General features: G+C 36.1%; 1 protein-coding gene across 1 annotated transcript in view; it reads left to right on the top strand.

Annotated features, from left to right (window-relative positions):
* The window catches only part of ASXL3 (ASXL transcriptional regulator 3), a 182,306-nt gene that overhangs the window by 24,082 nt on the left and 134,747 nt on the right, over positions 1-23,477 (top strand). The window contains exon 2 of the mRNA XM_050768312.1: positions 5,486-5,568. Within this exon, the coding sequence (XP_050624269.1) occupies positions 5,486-5,568 (83 nt within the window). The remainder of the gene's footprint in view (positions 1-5,485; positions 5,569-23,477) is intronic.

Below are 23,477 nucleotides of genomic sequence, written 5' to 3'. Positions count from 1 at the left end.
GATAATCTAATGCCTGATTGTTTGAGGTGGAAGAGTTTCATCCAGAAACTATTCCCCCCTGCCATTCTGTGAAAAATTGTCTTCTGTGAAACCGGTCCCTGGTGCCATAAAGGTGGGGGACTGCTATACAATAGCATATAATTTTACCATAAAGAACATTTAAATAGAACAGAAAATTGTTAGTATCATCTTTAACCCTTCAACCAGCAGCTACATACGCTGGGAGTGAAGAACAACCTAATTGAGCTGTGAATACTGGGCATTTGCTGAGGTGCTGTCACTTTTGATGTAATTTATTTTCTCATCTGAAGACTATCAGTAACCCAAGTTCATGTTTCATCAAAATGACATGGACCTTTGAGGCTTTTCAAGAGTAGTAGAAATAGGGAACGTTAAATATATTAACTCTAGAGTCTTTTGTAATAATGGAAAGCCCCCAGAGAGGACTTAGCACGTAGGAGTTGTCTAATAAATATTAGCTGCTCTTATTATACTTAAACATTGTCATCAGTATCATCATGCCTACAAGTCCTGTTCATCTACTCACTAGCTTTGTGACCTTGAGCCAATTCAGCTTTGCACATCTCAGAGAATGTTAATAATACTTCTCTATGCATCTCACTGAATTGTTTTGAGGATCAAATAAATTAATATGTATTGTATGAAGCAAATAAAATAAAATACATTGTATAAAAGTCATTTGTAATTGTAAAGAGGTATATAATGGTTTATTGTTGTTATAACCCCAAAATCGTTTACCTCGGACATGAGGCCCTAAACATCTGAACACTTTAATGAACTGCCAGTATTGATTAAGGAAAGATGGCACATTAATGTTAGAAAAAGGGAAAAAGCCTGGTCACTGATACCCACGTAGAATTCCACAAATGTAAACATCTATCATTGAAATGATACTTAAATTGTAGGGATTATTTTTCATTTTACCATCAAATAAGTAAGCTCTCTCAGAAAGTTTTATTTAGGGCCAGAAGGGCCAAAATTTTAACCTTTAAAGGAACACTAATCCAATGTATTTATCTTAGAGTTACTTAGAATGAGTTTTCTCTTTGAGAGATACCAAGGAATTCTTGAGTAAGCCTTAATATGCTTGAGCCAGTGTTCCTGGACCAAAAAGGTACTTAAGGACCAAACCTAACACACATAAAATTGCATTCTTAACTTGGCGCTAAATGATTTGGCCAATCGTCTCTCTCTTTCCTTTATCTATATTGCACGTATTACAGGTCCTTTTTTGTATTTATTTTTTCTCCCCATCCTAGGACATGTAGAAGTCTATGGGGGGTGGAGGAATTTCTGGAATGAGACTCTTGCCTCAAAACTGTATGAATGTATAAGTCTTTGAGATAGGCCCTGATAGAGTTAGTTAGATAAGAAGGTGGAATGTAATGGTATATTTGGCAGCTCTGTACATCTGTTTACCTCCTGTGAAAAATAGATCCACAACCAGGAACGTAGCTAGTTGTGTGTATGCTTTGTGCGCTAGGCATGGAGAGTCCCGTTTGTGGAGAGCAGTGTTGAATTTGAAACCTTTCATGGAGTAGAAGTGAAGAAGAAAGAAAGTAACTAGGAATTGAAAAGACTTCAGTATATAAGAGATGCAAGACATCTCAGAGATTGAGTATAGTAAGATCACAAATATAGCTTTAACACAAGAGAACAATTTGTTTCACAAAGAAAGAAAGGACATTTTATGTAAAGACTGAGCACTGTGACAGACTCTGGTTTGTGAAGAGACAGTGATATGTGGCCAGTGGTTTGTAATTCCAATCTTCCTGGCAGTGCTAGTTCTAATAATTCTAGCTACAGATATTCTTAGCGAAACTCAGCAGTTTTAGGGGCCTGTTTTTGAGGAAATGAATTGTAAAGTGCTCAAATTTTCAGCAAAAATTTTTTGAAACGGACTAAGAAAGATTAGTTAGCCAATATAAATAATGTAGAAAAGATAAATAAAGCGTACAGCTATTATAAAGGAGAAGCAATTCACAATATTTGTAGAAAACATGATTGTATACTGTGTGCTATTAAAACTGTTAATTAACTATTCATATAGATAATAATTACCCTGATTCAGTGACTTTTATATGTATTAGCAATAGAATGTGGGAAATATTAGTTGAAAAAAGTATATTTGAAGTTGCAACTGAAAATATAAAATAATAAAATGTTTATTAGAGGTTACAAAGTAAATCTTAATTGGAATGATGTATAAAATTCGTCGGAATTTAATTAGATGTAATTAGATGTTTCGTTGAATTCCAATCTCAATTTCATCCGGAAAAAATAAAGTGGATATTTAGAAACTTAAGAAGGAATAATCAGAGCAGTGTCCTGTTCAGCGAGCGAAGTGTATTATAATATTACAGCAGTTAAAACAGTGTAGTGTTGACTCAGCAATTGATGGAAAGATCAGTGGGACCTAGTGGGACCCCTGGACAAGCCCCCCAAGGACAGGTTATGCAGTTTCCTCTGGAGACTCTTAAAAGTCCCAGAAGTGCCGTCAGCCATTAGAGGGAGTAAGTGTGGGGGTCCGAGCTCTCTCATCTCCAGCTCAACATGAACAGCTCTGCATTTGTGTGTTTTATATATTGGGTTCCCACAATTATATTTAGGTTTCACATTTTGAAACGTTTTCATTGCCCTACTCTTAACATATGGTAGAGGATGCCTCACTAGCCATGTGTGGCGTATGAAACAAATTATGTTGGGGAAGTGAGGCTTACTATGGGAGGAGGGGGCAGATGTTAATATTTCACCTTGGCAAAAAATATAAATTCCAGATGAATTAAAAAACAACTACTTGAAAGAAACACTTGTAGGTATTTGCATGCTCTCTGGATAAAAGGAATTTCTAAACATTAAAGTAGTAGAAGTTAATGGAAAAGCCTGATGAATAGTTGCTTGTGTAACAATAGAAAAAACAAACAAAACAAAACAAAACAAAAAACACAAAAAAACAGATCTCCCACCAAACATCCAAAATGTAAGCAACAACAAGACCAGGCAGTGCCTTATGGTCAAGAGATTGTTGGGGCAATGGACAGTTAGTCTAAGGTTTGGGTCTGGTAGCTTAAGATGCCATTGTGCTCCGACTGTGGCTTGCCCTACTCAGTGTATTAGAGTATGGCTGTCTGTGAGTCTGATTCATGTCTCTGCCATGTGTCACATTATTTTGATGGCATCAATGTTTTGTTCTGTGAAGATAATTTCTCCTTATCTTTTGTTCTATTAATGTTTACACAGCTCAATCAGTAAAGCTTGTTCGCACCCAGGAACCTCTCCTTCTCTGTCTCTGTTCTCTGTCATGCAGGAATTGAGGGTGGCTTCTGGTGTTTTGTGTGGCTTCATCATTTCCTTCCTGCCTCTCATCCACTTCATGATGTAATTCTTGGCACTTTTACTTCCTTTGTAGAGTAGGATGTGATGTCATAGAGAAGGGGACAGGGCTATCCAAATTCTCTCAATTGCTGGGAGGAGCTGTCCAGGTGTGCTGAGGGGCCTGTACTCAGGAAGAGAAACAGGGAATCCTCCACAGTGAGTAACCCCAATTTCAAGTGCACCCAAATTTCCGTTAAAACATTGTCCAGTACACTGGAGTTTCTTCTTTGGCCCTTTCTAGATTTAATCAGTTTGCCTTTAGACATTCCCAGTTCAGCTCAATTTTCCTCCTTTCTCACCCTCCTCCTATCTTTCTCTTCTTTCCCCATCGTATGCCTTTCCCTCCAGTTGCCCTCTTCCTTGCTTGCTTCCTGTGTGTCTGTGTCTATTGACCTCCTGCCCATATCTTTTATGAGAGACCCGTTGCCTTTCATTTGAGGCAGTGCTCACCCTATATATAGTCCATGTGAACACAGCATCTCCTTTCAGTAATTCATAATTATGTACTGTTCTACTTACAGTTCTTATTTTAAAACTTCTGTCAGCTTTTTGTTTTCATATCGCCTTCTTCCTCTTTCCCCTGTGCTCTATTCTTTCCCCCTTTTCAGCTCTATTGTGCAGTTTCCTTATTGCCTTTTTTCCAATATATTTATACTCCTCTTCCCTAAACAACTTCGCCTATGTTTCTGTTTCCCCTTTTCCAGTGTTCAGTTCAGCTCTACAGTGTCCTCCTCTGCGAGGACCACTTTCCTTCTTTCCCTTTCACATACTTGTTGCTATACCCTTGTTGTAGTGTGGCTCATATTTCTGTATTCTTTAAAGAATTTACAACTATGAGTAAGGACGGGGCTGATCAGGATTGGGAATAGGGGGAATTTCCTGGGAACTAGAAAGGAGAGAATAGGAAAGTATCTGAAAAGTTAGGATGGGCAGGCTGCATGCAACACACTGAAGGGCCTTGATGAACAGAGCCTTCACTTGTGAAGCAGTTGAAATTTGGTTATTGACAGTATAAGAGATCACAGAGCCATTTTGAACAGATTTGGAAGCCTTTTCAAGTTTACATTTTCAGAATGACCCTGTTAATTCTTAATAATTATGATTCTTCAAATAATAATAGATTGGAACTCTAGTGTTTCTAAGTTACAAGAGGCCATGACTTGAGCATGAAGCTCCTGCATAGCATCTTTAATTAGGTGTCATCTACCCTTGGAGTAGGTCATTGTGAAGATGTGTGTAACTTGTTTCTTGTACCCAGATGTGGTCCCTGTAGTTCATGTTGGTGCACAGTAGGGGCACTACTGTTTATTGTTTCCACCACATGGGGTTAAGTCCCTGGAAAAATAAAGGAACCTGATTTCCAGGGCTGATGGTCTAAGACCTGTGGAAATAATCAGCTATGTCCTGTGTATTCCACACCGTTTGTTTAAAAGAACCCCTTTCACAAAAGATAGGTAGGGCAGAAGAGGAGAGAAAGAGAATGGGACTGAGTTCATATGACTGAGATAGGCTAAATGGAAGAGGAAAGGGCTTACTTGAAATTAATTGGAAAAGGCAAAGGAAAGGAAACTGAGCTGAACTGGAAAACACACTGTAATGAGTTACTTGGGTTCCTGTATGCTTCTTTCAATATTTTGGGCATGAATCCAGTGAGGCTGTTTGTGACCACACTCTGTTCTCTTCTATTGGTAGTATTCAGGCTCCATGTTTCCAAGGACCTGGAATCTTAGGAAACATTTTAACAGCCTGAAAACATGACTTTCACCATAAAATATTAGAAACTTTTTAAATAAAGGAAATTATATACATTTGTTAACTTGTTTTCTTTAGGGTTCACATTTCTTTTTTGGTGTGTATGCCTTTGTGACATGTTTGAAGGATGGCCCCTTTTTGTTGCAGAAATTTCCGATTTAAATGTCCAAAAAAATTACGTTCTCCCTTTGGGCACCTGACCTGTATGATGGACTCTTACTTTGATGTAAAAGCCCCTTCCCCTGTAGTAAAATAAACAGAGAATGCATGATTCACGTACATTTTCATTTTGTATGCTGCCGTGCAATAATCTCGGAATCTTATGTTTATATTTTAGGCACTAGAAAAACACCCCAACTCACCAATGACAGCAAAGCAGATATTGGAAGTCATTCAGAAAGAAGGGTTAAAAGAAACAAGGTCAGTATCCATATTTAAAACATTTTCTGTTTTCATTAAATAATAATTGCCACTCGTTGCTGAGCAGTAGGTGTATCTAGATTTTGATACTGTAGTTGATTGTGAATTGGGTAACTACCCACAAATTCTTTTCTAATTGAGAAGTAGTTGGATGGTTTAAGATTTCCTTGGACTTGCCTGTTACCTTAATACATTACATTAGATGGATTGATACAGGAGGTACTTTCTTAACAAAGAACAGCACTGTGTGACTTAGCCCCTCCTTGAAGTTATTCCTGTTTCTTTTTCTTGTAAGAGGAGATCGTGTTTCTGAAACCAGGTGGTGAAAGAGAAACACTTTTACAGGTTTAATAGGTAGATCCCAGGATATAAAGATGAGCTCACTTTGATAAAATTCAGTGCCAGTAAATGTGGTTGAAAATCTAGTCCTCTTATGTTTAAGAAACTCTACTTGGTGCATCCTGTAATAACTGTTGAGCCTAATATTTACCCTTTTAAAATGTACAGTTTAGTGGATTATGTTATATTCACAAAGTTCTGCATCATCAACGTTATCAAACTTTAGAACATTTTCATCACCCTAAAATGAAACCCTACACCCATTAGCGGTCACTCCATATCCCAACTACTCTTGCCTCTGGCAGCTGCTAGTCCACTTTCTGTCTCTATGGACTTGCTATTCTAGACATTTAATATAAGTGGAATATAGATATGTAGCCTTTTGTGAAAGGCTTATTGGACTTAGCATATAATGTTTTCAGGGTTTCCTCATGTTGTAGCATATAACAGGAATTTCTTTTGGTTGCCAGATATTTCAGTGATGATTCTTTATTCTTAGGTATTAATTTTATGGTTTTAGATAGCAAGTTAGGGCCGTATAGATGATATTACTCAAGGAGAAAAAGGTTTACTATAGGATAAAACAACTATGATGTTGTCATATGTGTATGTAATCAGCCTTGTTACATAGAATAGATTTGTGTACATGAGTTGTCCATCTGTAAGCCATTGAGCATACAGTAGTCACAACTTGATGAAATTAAACCTACCGAACTACCTTTTGAATGTTTTCATTTGATGTGGATATAGAAACTGCTAAGATAAATAAATATCCTTCTGAGGCTGACTTTTTGTGAAAAGTAGGTTTCAGCTATAACTCCTATAACTTTAACGTGTGGGTAACATCAGCCTTTAGCTGTTTAAAATGTATCTTTTGCAAGGTAGGTCCATAGACATCACAATTTACTGGGGTACAGGAAACCTATGCTCAAATTTTCATTTTTTATTTTGGAGACTTTTTTTCTGCCTGCTCTGTAGAAGTAGCCTAAGATAATATAACCACATTGTGTTTGCACTAATTGTTCCCCCACAAAGTGGAGGCAGCAGTGGGCAGGTTAGTTGCTAACAGTACCTAACAACTCTGTTAAAGGAGATCCTATTTTAACCCAGATGTCAGTTTAAGGAGTTAGGGAACAAAATCAGGAAAACAGGAGATTAATTTTCTTCTTGCCACCTGTCAGTAACCCTGGAAATATTTATGACAATTAGAAAGCACTGAAAATATTTGTGCCATAGTCAAAAGAAAAGAAGGGCTAAAAATCTAAGGATGTCAACTGTCTTATGTGGGCGTTGTTGCCAGAGGAATCTGCCAATGTGGACATAAAAAGCACCTCCTAAAAGCAGACATTTGAAATTCGTTCATTAAGATATTCTTCTCCACAGGAGTGACTCTGCTGTTATCAGTTGTTATGAAGCTGGAGATATAAAAATCCCTGTACTGTGACTCACAACAACATTTTAATTACACTTGTTATATTATAGCATTATTTCAAAATTTTCAAAATGCTGGTCCTCCCAGAATGGTATATAAGAGGGCTTTCAGCATGCGTAGTTAACAAAGACAAACAAATTTTAAAAACCAACTTCTTCAAAGAGTAATTAAAGAACGCTGAAATGGGGAATGTAACTCCTTAGTCCTCTAAATTGAATCTGTCTCTCCACTTCACCCACTGTGTCACTATTTGTCCTTCTGTAAGGAAGAAAAAAGTCCTTTGTTACAAATACTCATGAACCAGTATAGTATTAGTGAAGTACCTGCATACAATTACCAGTTTGAATAGGAAAAGGAAAAGCAAAGAAAGAGAACACAGTTAAAGTTTTCTTCTGTAAAATCTGCTCTGCATCAAGTGGCCTCAGACTATGCATTTTGTGCTCCCATTTGTTTTTTCATTCTTTTTCTTTAAATTTCCCCCTTCTTGTCAATGGTAATCCATTACTTACGACTCATGCATCTGTGCTCCCTGTTCCCTTGTTTTCTAGTTCTAATTTTCTTGTTAGAGTCACCTCTAAAATAAACATACCTAGCTTTTGAGTGAGTTTAGGACTGTCTTGTATGTATGGATGTTGTTTCAAGGAGCAGATATGGACACTTATTTTGCCTCCTTAATGTACTGTTTTGCTACTTTCCAAGTTCTTAAATGTTTTCCAAATATTTAAGGTAGTTGAGTAAATGAAATGTAACTGTATGTGTTTTTCTTAAGTAAAGTTTAGAAATTCCACCTTCATGAGGTCAAACATAGCTGATTGATTTCTAGGTATTTACTAATGATGTGTTTCAAGAAATGCACATTAGTAATATGCGTGATTAAATACAGGGAAGTGCTTGTAAAGTTACTAATATGGCCATAACCCTCTGGTGGTCTCTTCTATGGATGAGAGGTAATGTTTTAATGGTCCTCCCCCAAACAGTCCTCTACTGTACCTAGCATTTCTAGACAATAGAAGATAAGGTCTTCAGCCACCATCATCATTCCAACCTGTACTCAAAGCAAGGCCAGTTGTGTCAAGTACTATGGGGGTCCTTCATTCTGTATGTGTCAGGCAGGTCTCCGATAGCGCTTACCTCGCTGTACTGTAATTTTGTCTTTGTATGTCTTCCCTGCCTATGTGTGAGCTCCTTAAGGGCAGGGTACCTAACGCTTCTGGCTCTCGGCAGACACTCAATAAATAGTTGTTTAGTCAATAATCTTCATTCTCAAGATGTTAATTTGCTGGTGCTTAGTAATGACTTTGGCTTGCATTCAGAATTAGAAACTTCTTTTTAACATGTTGTGTTTTTAATGATATGTAATAGTAGTTATTTTTAACATCAAAAGAAACTTAACAGGTTTGTGGAAATCCCATTAAATATATGTATGCTGATAGTTTCCAGCAGATTATCTGTGAACAACTGAAGTTATCGTGCTGTTGCTTGTTTTCAAACACTGTGAAAGCCACTAGTTTAAACTTGTAACTTATAATAGAAAAACTACATTAGTAATTTTGGCAAAACTAATGAGGATATTTGAATGTGTTCAGTACATATGTTACTGTTATTTGAGGTGAAATTTGACATTGTATGCTGTGTTTCCCTCTTTACAAGTGACACTTTAAATCATATAATGTTCATGTAGACATGATAAAAATAGGACTTTTTACATCATGTTCTGTGTCTCCATATTATTGATGAAATGTGTACAGTAGGATTAAATTCTATTTGGAAAAGCCAGAATGAAATAAGTACCTTCCATGTGGGTAAAAAAGAAGTATGAAATATGAATATAATAAATTAGCAGAAGGACATGTGGTTTTGTTGAAAAAAAAAATAGAATGATTTTTTAAGACCTGGTTTTCTTTCTTATGAAAATACTCTTGGTAATTTTTACTTCCCCTCTGTATAATAGGATAGAAGATTTTATTAATGTCATTTTATTCTGGTCCCTCTGTGTACTTGCTTCACTGATTCTGAGTGTTTTTAGGGTTTCTGCTCCTTTATGTTTATTAATTGTCAGCAGTTGATCAATCAAAGTATTGGAAGGCTTTTCAGATGATTGGAATCATATAATCAAATAGCCATGCTGCTTCTATAAATGGGATTAAAATGTGAATACTCCAGTCTGCTGCTTTTGTGGATGGATATTTGATATCCCTCTTTGGACTTCTCAGCTAAACATCCCCACTTCCTTCCTCAGGGAGTTAGGGTGCTGCCGTGGAGTATGTTCTCGTCTGCAGTAAGTGAAAATATTTGTTTAGAAAAGAGGAGTAAGTCTAGTTACAGTGTTGCTTTGGATGATTTTGGGGGTCATTCCAATTCTGATTTTCTGTTTTTGATTTGCTTGTTCAGAAGTTATCATTCCTTTACCAAGAGGACTGTGGGATTTTTGATGCCTGAGGATGTGTTTTTTGATGCCATGTCTCACATAATTTTTCAAGTGATGCTTCCAAAGAAATGTGTGCTCTGTTAATAGTAACATATCCAGGGGTTGCAAGGTCATGGAGTAAGGCTTACCTGACTTATGTAGTGAGAGCAAAACAACCATTCATCAGTGAGGAATAATTTTTGTATGTGCTGGACATTATCATTATAAGATACCTGTTACTAATGTAGCAGGAACTGTGATTTAGTTTTATATTATTTGGTAATAGGCAAATAGTTTATAATGAGCCTGAAGTGGTCATAAAATTAAAATATATATACACACACAAACCACACAAAGCAATTAAGAAAACCTCTGTTGGGTTGAGGGCAAGACAGTATTTATGAGGTACATTTTAACAATATTAGAGATGCCATACTTTAGATTTAAAAACTATGTTAAATTTCATCAACTGTTTACAGAGAAGCAACCTATAATTATATATTTCAGTAGGGACATTTTAAAAAGTTTTATAAACAGTATCTGTTATGTTTAGTGTTCCTCAGAATAATGGACATATTTTAGATTTTGTGATGTAGAACATGCATTGACATCCCAGATTTTGTCATTATTCTAGTATCAATGAGAATTTTTTATTCCACTGATAATTCCGGAATTTATTTTTACCTCGTTTTGTTTAAGACTTTTTATGTTTTCTGTTTTGCAATCTCTGTTATGATATGCTGAAATTAAAATCTCCACTTTGTACTGTGGTTTATTAAAGATGTTGCATTTCTTTAGGGGGATAACATGTCAGAAATTCTATTACCATGTATAGTGACAAACAATAAAATTTCTTGGCATTGCTCTTGGTGAGATTTATGTTGCTAATTAGTGCTTTAGGAGATGATTCTTTCTTGCCGCTGCAATGTTTTGCCTAGAGATAAGAAATAAACGCAAGTAATTTCTACTGCAAAATCAATTCTTATCTGCAGACTCCATGTTGGCGCCCTTCCTTTAATACTGAAATGGTGGTCTAGTTTGTTTGTGTTGGGCATTTTAGAATTACAGTGTTAGCTCACAGTGTCATCCCTGCCATTTGTTAACATCTAATTCTCTCATTGTGTAAATGGTGTGCACAGTCAGCTACTTAGAGAGGGATGTATGAGACAATGGTGTTATTAAACAGAAACACAGGGCAATTTGCATATATTTGTGTGTGTACATGTGTATAAGCAAGCTTCGAGAATAATCTAGCTCTTAGTTGACATAAAATTTTACTTGTCATCATTACTCAGATTAGAAATCTCAATCAGTGCCATTCTTAACTCCCCGGACGTCATGGCCAGATGGTTCTGGGTAGTGTTAGTTTTACTTCCTAAGCACGTCTTTCTTTCTGTGTACCATACTTTTTGCAGTTCTTCAGATACTTTTCATTTCTTACCTGGATTATTGCACTATCTTCTTATCTGGTCATCTTATCCCAAGTCTTCCTTCCCCCTTTGCAAATCTGTTTTTTTTTTTTTCCCTCAAAACTGACTTCAGTTTATAGTAGCATTTCTTAATAAGGAATCCATAATGCAGGCATTCATTGAGGATATTGCAGGTTTGATTCCAGACCATCACAGTAAGGAGAATATTGCATAAAAGGGAGTCACACAAATTGTTTGGTTTCCCAGCGCATATAAAAGTCGTGTTTATATAATGTAGTCTATTGGGTGTGCAGTAGCATTATGTCTGAAAAACACTGTGCATACCTTAATTAAAAAAATACTTTATGCTGGACATGGTGGCTCATGCCTGTTATCCCAGCACTTTGGGAGGCCAAGGAAGGAGGACTACTTGAGCCCAGGAGTTTGAGACCAGCCTGGACAACAACAGAAACAGTGAGACCCTGTTTCTACAAAAAATAGAATATTAGCCAGACTTGGTGGTACATATCTATAGTTCCAGATATTAATTAGGGAGGCTGAAGCAGGAGGATCACTTGAGCCGATGTGGTCAGGCTGTAGTGAGCTGAGATGGTGCCACTCCACTCCAACCTGGGTGACTGAATGAGACCCTATCTAAAAAAAATGGTAACAATCATCTGAACCTTCAACAAGTCATAATCACTTTGCTGGTGGAGAGAGCCTTGTCTTGATGTTGATAGCTGCTGACTGATCAGGATAGTGGTTGCTGAAGGATGGAATGGCTGTGGCAGTTGCTTAAAGTAAGACAACAGTGAAGTATTCTGTATTGATTGACACTTCCTGTCCTGAAATATTTCTGTGGTATGCAATGCTATTTGACAATATTTTACCCATAGTAGAACTTATTTTAAAGCTGGAGTCAGCCCGTGCTGTTGCTTTGTATCAACTAAGTTAATGTAATATTCTAAATCATTTATTTGTATTTCAACAATGTTCACAGTATCTTCACCAGAAGTAGATTTTACCTCAAGAAATTATCTTCATTACACATCTATAAGAAGCACCTCCCGACCTGTGAAAGTTTTATCATGAGATTGAAATAATTCAGTCACAACTTTGGGCTCCACTTCAAATTCTAGTTCTCTTGTCATTTCTACCACATCTGCAGTTACTTCCTCCACTGAAGTGTTGAAGTGGATCAGAATCCACTTCTTCCATACTCTTGTTAATGTTGCTATTGTGACCACCTTCCGTGGATCATGAATGTTCTCAATGGCATCTAGAAGGGTGAACTCTTTTCTGAAGATTTTCAGTTCACTTTGCTCAGATGCATCAGAGGAATTGCTATCTATGGCTGTTATAGCCTTAGGAAATATATATATACATATATATATATAGCCTTAGGAAATATATATATATATATATATATATATATATATATTTTTTTTTTTTTTTTTTTTGAGATGGAGTCTTACTCTGTCGCCCAGGCTGGAGTTCAGTGGCCGGATCTCAGCTCACTGCAAGCTCTGCCTCCCGGGTTTATGCCATTCTCCTGCCTCAGCCTCCTGAGTAGCTGGGACTACAGGTGCCCACCACCACGCCCGGCTAGTTTTTTGTATTTTTTAGTAGAGACAGGGTTTTACCATGTTAGCCAGGATGGTCTCGATCTGCTGACCTCGTGATCACCGGTCTCGGCCTCCCAAAGTGCTGGGATTACAGGCTTGAGTCACCGCGCCCGGCCAGAAATATATTTCTTAAATAAGAAGACTTGAAAATCAAAATTATTCCTTGATTTATGGACTGCAGAATAGATGTTGTCTTAGCAGGTATGAAAGCAAACGTTAGTCTCTTTGTACATCTCCCTCATCTCTTGGGTGACTAGATACATTGTCAGTGAACAGTAGTATTTTGAAAGGAATCTTTTTTTTTTTTTTTTTTTTTTCCTGAGCAGTAAGTCTTAACAGCTTAAAATATTCAGTAAAGCATTTTGTAAACAGATGTGGTGTCATGCATGCTTTGTTTTTCCATTTATAGAGTACAGGTATAGCAGATGTAACATAATGTTTAAGTGCTCTGGGATTTCCGAAATGCTAAATGATCATTGGCTTCAACATAAAGTCATCAGTGACATTAGCCCCAAACAGGAGAGTGAGCCTGTTTTTTGAAGCATTGAAAGCAAACGTTGACTTCACCTCTCTACCTATGAAAGTCCTAGATGGCATTTTCTTTCAGTAATGAATGTAGGCTGTTTTGTCTACATAGAAAATCTAGTTCGTATAGCCACCTTTGTCAATGATCTTAGCTAGATATTTTGGACAACTTGCTGGGGCTTCTACATTAGTAATTGCTGCTTCACTTTGCACTTCTATGTTATAGAGATGGCCTTTTTCCTTAAGCCTCATGAACCAAACTTTGCCAGCTTCTAACTTTTCTTCTGCAGCTTCCTCACCTCTCCTAGCCTTCATAGAATTTTGACCAAGTTTACCATTTTATATGGGCACTGTTCATGACACTCCAAACAATTACAGTAGTAACATCAGAGATAACTGATTATAGGACATCATAACAGATATAATAATGACAAAGTTTCAAATATTGTGTGAATTACCAAACTGTGACACAGACAGGAAATGAGCAAATGCTGTTGGAAAAATGGCACCAATAGACTTGCTTGATGCAGGGTTGCCTCAAACTTGCAATTTGTAAAAAATGCAGTATCTGTGAAGCATAATAAAGTGAAACACACAAAACATGAGGTATCCCTAAATTCAAGAGACTGTATCACACATATTAATCACTTAAAGTGATTAATCAAAAGCTACAGTCTTTTGTATGTTTGATGATTGATTGATTAAATTAAATATGGTACTTTTTTCTAGTTAGATGGTATCTGGATAAATCTATTATATAATATTCTGATACTATAGGGCTTATGTATGAATGGTAAAGCCTACATTACACCTTACATTTAGATAAAATTTTGAATTTCTAATCTGGCCAATTTTGTATACATTTGGTTTTACCCAAAATATGTCATTTAAAATGTTTTGGGGCATTGTATATTTTCTGTACATATTTAATTAGTTTTGAGTTAAATGGTGTAACTTGATTAAATAAGAAGTCATAGTTTGCACATGAATATCACTAATTGTTTAAAATAACTCTGTAGTATCTAATAAGTTAGGCTTCTTTTAACTTAAACTTTTTAAATGTAGGGACAAAATAAAGTAATTCTTGAGGAGAATGATAAGATTATATATTACTGTGGCAGCATTTTCTGAGTAGAAAATCATTATGTGAAATGCTACCCAGCAAGATCAGGTTTCAAGTTTTCAGCACAATCGTAATCGACTTGGGCTTGGGTAACTGTAAAGCCTTTATAATCAAACATCTGATATTGCAGCCATAGTTGACTATTTGTGGTTCATTGTGAAATGTCTCCTGTTACTTTTTTCGTGATTTGAAAAGTAGAAGTCGAGCCCCACAAGAATTCAAATAAGTGTGTGTGTGTGTGCGCGCGCGCGTGCGCGCACATGTGCGTGCACAGGCACTCACATTTCTGGTAGTTATCCCATTGTTGATGTAAGATTGGATTGCTGAATGGGAAGGAAATACTTTTTATACAGAATGCCTCAGTAATGCAGTGAGTTTGGAAGATGACTCTTAATCACTATTAAGTCCTCCCAGACTTAATTGTGATTGTCTTAGTCAGCTTAAGCTGCCATAACAAAATACCATAGAGTGGATGGCTTAAATAACAGAAATTTATTTTCTCACAGTTCTGGAAGGCAGAAAGCCCAGATTAAGGCTGGCAGTGTCCGTTTCTGGTAAGGACTTTCTTCCTGGCTTATAGTGGCTGCCTTCTTGCGTGTCATCACATTGGCCTTTCTTCCATATGTCTGCACAGAGACACAGCAAGCTGTCTACTGTTTCTTCTTATAAGGACACCAATCCTATTGGATCAGGGCTCCATCCTTAGGACCTCATTTATCCTTAATCACTTCGCTCTAGGGCCCATCTTCAAATGCAGATACACTGAGGGTTATAGTTTCAACGTATGAATTTTGAAAGTACAAAGACATTCAGTCCATAACCGTGATTCAGAATTTGGAAGATTTTTAGAATTCATAGTATAACATAATATCTCTAGAATTTTTTCATATTTCATTTTGGAAGTTATTTATAACAATATGCTTAACACAGTACCATGCTTCCATTTTTGCCTACTCATATGTGTTTTCATATGTTATTCCTAACGTATAAACCAATAAAATTAAGAAGTTTTATATTCAAATATTGGCTGGGTGCAGTGGCTCACGCCTGTATCCCTGTACTTTGGGAGGCCAGGGTGGGCGTATTGCCTAAGGTCAGGCTTCCAAGACCAGCCTGGCCAACATGGTGAAACCCATCTCTACTAAAAATACAAAAATCAGCCTGAAGTGGTGACCTGCACCTGTAATCCCAGCTAATTGGGAGGCTGAGGCAGGAGAATTGCTTGAACCTGGGAGGTAGAGGTTGCAGTGAGCCAAGATCATGCCACTGCACGCCAGCCTGGACGACAGAGCGAGACTCTGTCTCGAACAAAACAAAATAAAACAAAACAAATATAATGTGTGTATTCACGTAACATAAACTTACTTGCATTTTATTTGAAGCCTTTGGTAAAAATAGCTGTGGTGACTGCATATATATCGATGCCTCAGGGCATCAATAACCACTAAGCTATGCAATTATAGCTACGAAATGGCCATTTCTTAATATATCTTTTTATGCTGTCAAACTTTCTTTCTCCATTCTTCCATATAATTGAGCAAAAAAAGGTAATTTTAGTGATTTCAGCTTTATCAAGATCTAGGTATAATTTACTCCAGAAACACTGAACACTCTATAAATATTTCAGTGCAGAAGTAGGACCCAAAATGGATGTAAAATTACATTGTGTGTGAGTCTTTCAAGTATCCTATGCAGGTGAAAATCTTTGAAGAGGAATAGGCATTTAACTGGGATGATTTTATTTAATTATTTTTTCTAAGTGGTGCTCTTCATCTCTTATTTTATTGCTTGTGCCCTTAATTGCCACTCGCCAAAATGATTTTAGTTTTGCTTCATTGTTTTGAACTTGACAACATAATTCAAATGCAAAACAGTTGTTATGCTCACATGGGGACTTCTTTTTATAGTTGATTTGTTTTCAGAAGGAATAAAAATTTTATTTTTGTTGAGCCAGGTTTTCTAAAAGCAATAGCACTTAATTCCTAAAAATAAATCCTAGTTCTTTTAGGACGATGAAAAGACTCTTTATCCTATGCCTTCTCACACACCCAAGCAGAAATGAAATTGATAATTGTTGACTGGAGTTCAGGTCGTTATTCTATTGAGTTTCTTTTTTTAATAAGTTATGGACTGTGCTGGTGCAGTGTGAGATGTCCATATGATCTCTGGACTCTCTCTAGTCTGCTAGTATGCATCTCCTGGGCCTGTTCTTAGTACTTAGGTATATATATGCGGGGTGGTTAGTTGTCAAATTAGAGGAACATCACAGAAATTAGAGGACCTCAGAGAAATTAAGATAAAGTTGTGGAGATGTAGCTATTACCGTTAAGTTAATTAAATACCTACTAAGTGCCTACTCAGTGTTTACTGTGTAAGATCCTGATTACTTTTGGGAAGTTTTAAGGCATATGTTCATTCCATTAACATTTATTCAGCACATGCTGTGTTCTTGAGACTGTAGAAGTTGTGGGGGTTAATAGATGAATAAAATACCATTTCTGCCTTTGAGTATTTCAGACCATTTTCTGTGTTATTTAATGAGGTCTTTCAGCCTCTTCTCTGTGAAGATGTCTTAAGCCTCATACTTAATGTTATTTTTTGATTTTAAAGTTGAGAATTTCTAAATTCTCTCTTGAATTATTCATGTATATGATATTCCAACATGTTAAAAAGTGTTGTCTTTCCAACACAAATATAAGCTCTTAAAGGTAAGGAACTCATTCCTTTGTACCATTAATTTTCTTGGCATAGTGCTGAAATGCTGTGTTTTATGTAGTATGTCAAGTAAATTAATAAATAGGGACATGATAATAAAAATAATACCTAACATCTATTGATCCTTTATATTAAGCTTAATGCCAAGGACTTCACATAAATTACCTTGAAACAAAAGATTTGAGATGGGTAGATACTATATTCCCCATTTTACCGGTGAAGAATCAGAGGCAGATGAGGGTGAGTAATTTGAAAAAGTTCGTCGAGCTAGAAAATGATAAACCTGGGATTTGATGTCTGACTTAAAGCCAATCGCTCTTAACCTTCTTAAACATTTGTAGCCTAAGTCTAATGAAACTGTGATTTAAAAAAGTATTGATTATAAGATTCTATTGAGTGAACACTCTCCCATTGCTGTTGGCAGTTTTTCTGCCTGATTGTTGCTGTCCTATATGATTACTCACCAAAATGAAAGTCTGGCTTGTCAAAGACAGGTATGTTGAAACTCTTTCAGTTTATAGGCTAGTTGTAAATAGTTTTGAAGAATGGAAAAAAAAAAAAAATTTCCACAACCCACTTACATTTGGAGGATGCAAAACCTCACACTGTTTTTGCTTGTCTAACATGAGGAGGATCATTTTGGGTAAAGATTTAGGCTTATGGACAGCAGCATGACATATTTTAAATGTAACTTTGTACTGTTTGTTTTTAGAAGACGGTGCCTCGAGAGCGGGAAACATACTGTGGGTAATGGGAGAACTAAAGACTTCATGAGACTCTCAAGGTTTTATTGTTGATCTTGGACTTATAGATTGAAATTCTTGTTTCTTGCTAACTGTTACTAGTCAAATCATAATTGCTAACAAAATGTAGATAATCCAATGTTTGGGTGGAGGTAGAGGGAGGCTAAGTTATTAACATCATTTTTCCTTTTCTGATACGTGTCTAGGCAAAGAAAAGGAGGCCTGAATGAATGAATACCCCAGTATAGTTTCCGAAGCAGCATGACTGCATCCTTTAGGAAATGTTCTTAAGCAGAGAATAAGCAGAATATTTATCATGACCACTTGCTCAACCACTCTCCTATCACCCATTTGTTACACTCCCACTGGGAAGTCTGAAAACATTACACTTTTCTTTTTATTTTTACAAAAGACATACGCATAATTGCCAAGCAGAGCATGTTGCAGGCCACTGTGGCTGTCTTAAATTCATAATGTAGTTATTCTCTAGCATATCTGCATGAAATACAACAATTCATACAATGATTATTCAGTTTATAGCTTAATTTGTGTTCATTGAAGATGACCTGATGCTTGCCAGAAATAGAAAATTGGCATTAATTAAGATTTGTTGGAACAGGTTGTTGTCAGTGAGGTGGTTTAAAGAATAGCTCAGATCTTAATTTCTTAAATGTTAAGATTAGCAAGGCTCACTTTGAAGCCTCCTCTCCCACTCTCCCCCACTACAAGAAGGAAAGTACTAAACAAGAATACAGGGAGTACTAGTAGGAATTGCCAAAGTTTTTATGGCTTACTCTGTTTTTATTTAACTTTTCGAAATTTTAACTTGATTGCTAAGATGAGAATTATTTATTATTTTTCAATTCTGTTCTTTTTTTATTGTATTACCAAAAATAAGTCATCCAATTATAACTTAATTCCCAAAGTTTTATAAATTACTTTTTATAGCAAGTAGAGTGGTAAAGTCTTCTCTCCTTTTCTTATAAGAAGGTGATGGGGGATTATGAAATAGTCTCTGAAGCATTTTGAGTAACTTGGAGCAGATAGTTACTTAAAGTTTTAAATCCGGTCTTCCGCATACTCGACTTCCAACCACCTAGTTTCCCCAACAATTTCTCGTCTTTATTAAAAGTGTACGTTTGTGATAAGAGGATAGGGGGATACATAATTTTTAATAGCTAAGGAGTTGTGTCCTTTGGCAAAAAGAAGGCCAGGACTAGTTTCTACATGGACCATTTACTGTTGTTTATTACTATCCCAATTTAGCTTGTGAGAATTGATCTGAGAGCAAACTTCCTTTTCAAAACAGATCATTCAAAACAGCCCCTACCGCATTAGGATGCAAACTAAGACATGAATGAGGTTTATCTGATAATTATATTTTGTTTCTGGTAAGGACATTTTAGATCATATACTTTTAGACTTTTGTTTCACAAATCAATAAACTAAGGCTTAGAAAAAGTAAGTGAGTTGTCCACAACGATAGGACTAGTGAATATCTGACTCATCTTTAAACTTAGAAGAGGCTTATTGTTGCAAAATTTAAGAAGAATGTACAAAAGCATATTCAAAAGTAAGTGAAGGCTGAACCCTGTGTAAAGAAAGAAGGATCAATGTTCTGTTCTTAGGTACTATTGAAATGGAACTATTGAAATAGTTCTCAGGTACTATTCAGTGGGTTTGGGTATTGAAAGGAATGGCAAAAACAACAATTTCTTTTGCACCTACCTAATAGTAAATAGTTGTAAAACTGTTGGCGGGAGTTAGGGATGCAAGAGAGATTGTACTATATACTTCAAATAGTGAAACTAAAATGTTTGATTCTGGTCTCATTGGCTTCCTGTTGCCACCAAGACCTCACCCAAAGGAAGACTGAAAAGAACAAGGAAAGGGCTGTGACTGCCTCATATTTCCGCCATGCGTTGATGGAGAGAGCCATTGAGTTCAGTAAGGCATGGTGAGCCAATGAAGACCTCGCAGGAAGAAATCATTGAATTGAGTATTATTTTTAAGTTTTTGTTTGGAATGCATTTAACTATGGGATATGTGAGACAAGGGCCAGTAGATTTGTTTGTAGACAATTTGATTAAGAGGGTTTGTCCAACAGCTACTCTCTTTTCAGATTTTCCCCATGGACTTACAGCCTACTCTGTTTCTTTACTTGCATTATATTTTATGTTTTCTGATTGAATTTCTCTTCTGTTCTCTGTAAATAATAAAATGGATAGCAATTAAATATTTAAATATAATCACAGTAAAACATAGTGGTCTGAAAAGTCCAATCAGTAAATGAAAACATTGTGAAGTAATGTGAAGTGACAGTGAAAATCAAGTTTTCATTTACTGATTATTTTTTCTGGCATTAGTAACATTTAAATTTTCTTCATGAATGGATCTTTAGTGTATCAAATGCAGTATATAATATATGTAATGATTATTTTACTGATTAAAAGTGGCTAAATCCAATATAATTCATAGTATCAAATACTTTGTGTAATTAATTCACTATGTGTTGTCTTATTCATCACATGTAAAATGGTGATATTGATCCCTGACCTTCCTATTGTCTAGGCTTGCTATGTAGACTAAAATTAAAACATGCATTTGATAGCCTGTTACAAGTGTATGCTGCTGATTTTATTAAACCCTTTGCAGTTAATTTAAATATTTTCAGATTGTTTTTCTTAGGTTTGGAGAATCGAGATCCAATAAATTAGCTATTCACTTTATAGCACAGTCTATTCTATAAGCTGATGTGTAAGTTTGCACTGGTATCATGGAGTCTCAAAATTTAAGTGACATAATCAAATAGAAGTTCACTTTGCATGTTGGAGTCTGAAGGTGGGTAGTCCTATGAGTTATGAGATAGCTGTTACTCCAGGATATCAAGGAAGCTAGGTCCTTCTATCTTGTTGCTTTGCTGTCTCTAGGATTTTGTTCTTATCTCAGTGGTCTGAGATAGCTTGCAGCTGGAAGAAAGGGCATGCATAGTCCCTTTAAAGACATGTTCTGAAAGTTGAATAAACAGTTCTCCTCATGTCCCATTGGTCAGGCATACACTTGCACTGAGCTGAAAGGTAGGCTAGAGAATAAATCTTTATTTGAGGAGGCATGTTCCAAGATAAAAAGTGGAGGAGCTTAACTGTGGGGAAGGGTCCTTCTTGGAGAACAACTACCAGCCTCTGCCATATCTGTTTTTTCATTAAATACCATGTGTGGGCTTGATTTCTATTAAAGATATATTATCACTTTTTCATTTGAAAAAAATTACCTATATAGTTTACACAGACACTCCTTATATTTTTAGGTCTCTGTGACAATGCTGAGCCTATAATGGCCTTAATCAATTTTTGGTCTCCACCCCCACCTTCAAGGCCTAATTCAAATCCACCTCCTTGTGAAGAATTCTTTCACTCCTTTAGCTTCATTACTTTATCCTTGCAATTTCATTTTAACATAATATGTGTGTTCCTCTGTTGCAGTATCTAATAAACTGTCTCAATTTTTCTTGTAATAGGACTGCAGTTTCCTTAATTGGTAGAGTTCACGTCTCATTGATCCTTCTCTTCCCCATGGTGTCCTTGTTAATACTAGACTTGTGATATTTTCAGATTGAATGAATGGAAAATTGAATTCTAGCTCTGTTTCTGCTTTGAACGTAATGTGTTATCTTGGATAAGTCACCTAGACTATTTTTCTTGTCTTTCCAGTAAAACAGGGGAAATCATAATTCTTGCATCAAACTATTATAAAAACAGAATAATTTGCAAAAACTTGAAAAAATGTTCTGTCAATTGTAAGATATTTAGTTTATGAGATGTCACTGTTTGTTGCCATTGTTAGAAATTTGGAGAAAGCTAATCAAGATAGAATGAAATCCAATTTATATTCTAAGATATTTTATAGTAGTATTTTGGCCTACTGGTACCAAATGCTTCATGTTTCCATAAGACGTATTAAAATATATAATATTAATTTTTTATCTAAAATTTCATCAGTAGTTAGAAAAGGGAGTCTAGTTAGTGTTCTTTATTCAGATTCTATGACAAAATATAAAACTGTTACTTAATGAAGCAGAGCCTGAGTTGTTTTTAATATACATTAATGACTAATGTTGGGGCCGGGTGTGCTGGCTCATGCCTGTAGTCTCAGCACATTAGGAGGCCATGGTAGGAGGATCACTTGAGGCCAGGAGTTTAAGACTATCCTTGGAAATATAGCAAGACCCCTTATGTACAAAATAAAAAGAAATCAACCACGTGTGATGTGCATACCTGTGGTTCTAGCTACTCGGGAGACTAAGGTGAGAGGATGGCTTGAGCCCAGGAGATGGAGGCTGCAGTGAGCTGTGATTGTGCCACTGCACTCCAGCCTAGGTGACAGGGTGAGGCCTTGTCTCAAAAATAAAATTAAAAAAAAAACTAATGTTGGGACTCCAATATCAGGGATTGGGATTTTCCTGATGTACACTCTACCTGTAAGTAAATTATCCTTTATTAACTGAGATGCTTTATTTGGATCTTGTTTGTAACTCAGAGGGCATTTTTTTTTTACTGTAACATTAAAACTTTATTTAGCAAATTATACCTATTTATATTTCCTAATTTGCCATGTTTGGTATAATGACAGTTCATTTACAATAAATCCTAATTCATTTAACATACTAGTGCTCAGGTTTGTTGTTGTTGTTGTTGTTGTATTTTGGTGGGGGCAGTGGTGTATTTCTTTAGCTGCTTAGGTCACTTCAGTCTCCTGAATGTATATCAATGTAGAATTTCCTTTACTTTCCCACCCTCCGTACTCATAAGTGTTAACAGTAGTATCCCGACAGTATCTCTGCCCATTATCTGATGGGTGTGTTTTGAGGGAAAAGGGATGTGTCTTAAAGTCCTGTGTCTGCACCGTCATCCAAATTTTGTTTGAAATGTGATTATGAAGCTTCATATACACAAGATGGAAATTTGGAGAAGAGACTTTAGGGAACAAAACAAATTTGCTGTCTCTTAGGAGGTGCATATGTATGTAGGAAATAATTCTTTGGAAAATCTGTGTCATTATTTGTGTGCTTCTGTCTGAGATCCTCAGTTTAATATTTATTGAACATTCATTGTGTGCTAGGATTTTTCCATTATACTGCAATAACTTGCCGCCTACTAAACTAAATACAGCATATAATATATTTTAATTATGAATAGTAATCTGGTTTCTGATATTCCTGTAAATTGCACATACATACACTAATGCTTTAGCCTCTGTTGGTTATTAGGATCACTGCCACCTTAATACTCATTTATCACTTAAGATACAGATTGTTGGTGCTCCCCAAAGAAATATGGTTTCTTCTTTTGTATTCCTTGGGGGAATTTCTAGTGTATCACTATCACTTTTTTTTAATAACTCTCTCAACTAAACTATGAATTCCAAGATAGCTGGTGGTATACCTTACTCATTTGCACATCGTGTATGATTCCTAGATCATAGTGGTCATCACAGCAAATGTTTATTTGACTGAACATATATTACTTAGACAGCCAATATTTGTATAACGAATGGTTTGAGAAGATTCTTATACTTGACTGTGGTTGGAACTT

The sequence above is a fragment of the Macaca thibetana genome, chromosome 18 (genome assembly GCF_024542745.1).
Source record: "Macaca thibetana thibetana isolate TM-01 chromosome 18, ASM2454274v1, whole genome shotgun sequence".
Taxonomy (NCBI): domain Eukaryota; kingdom Metazoa; phylum Chordata; class Mammalia; order Primates; family Cercopithecidae; genus Macaca; species Macaca thibetana.
Note: the sequence above shows the minus strand (reverse complement) of the source record. Positions and strands in the feature narration are given on the sequence as shown.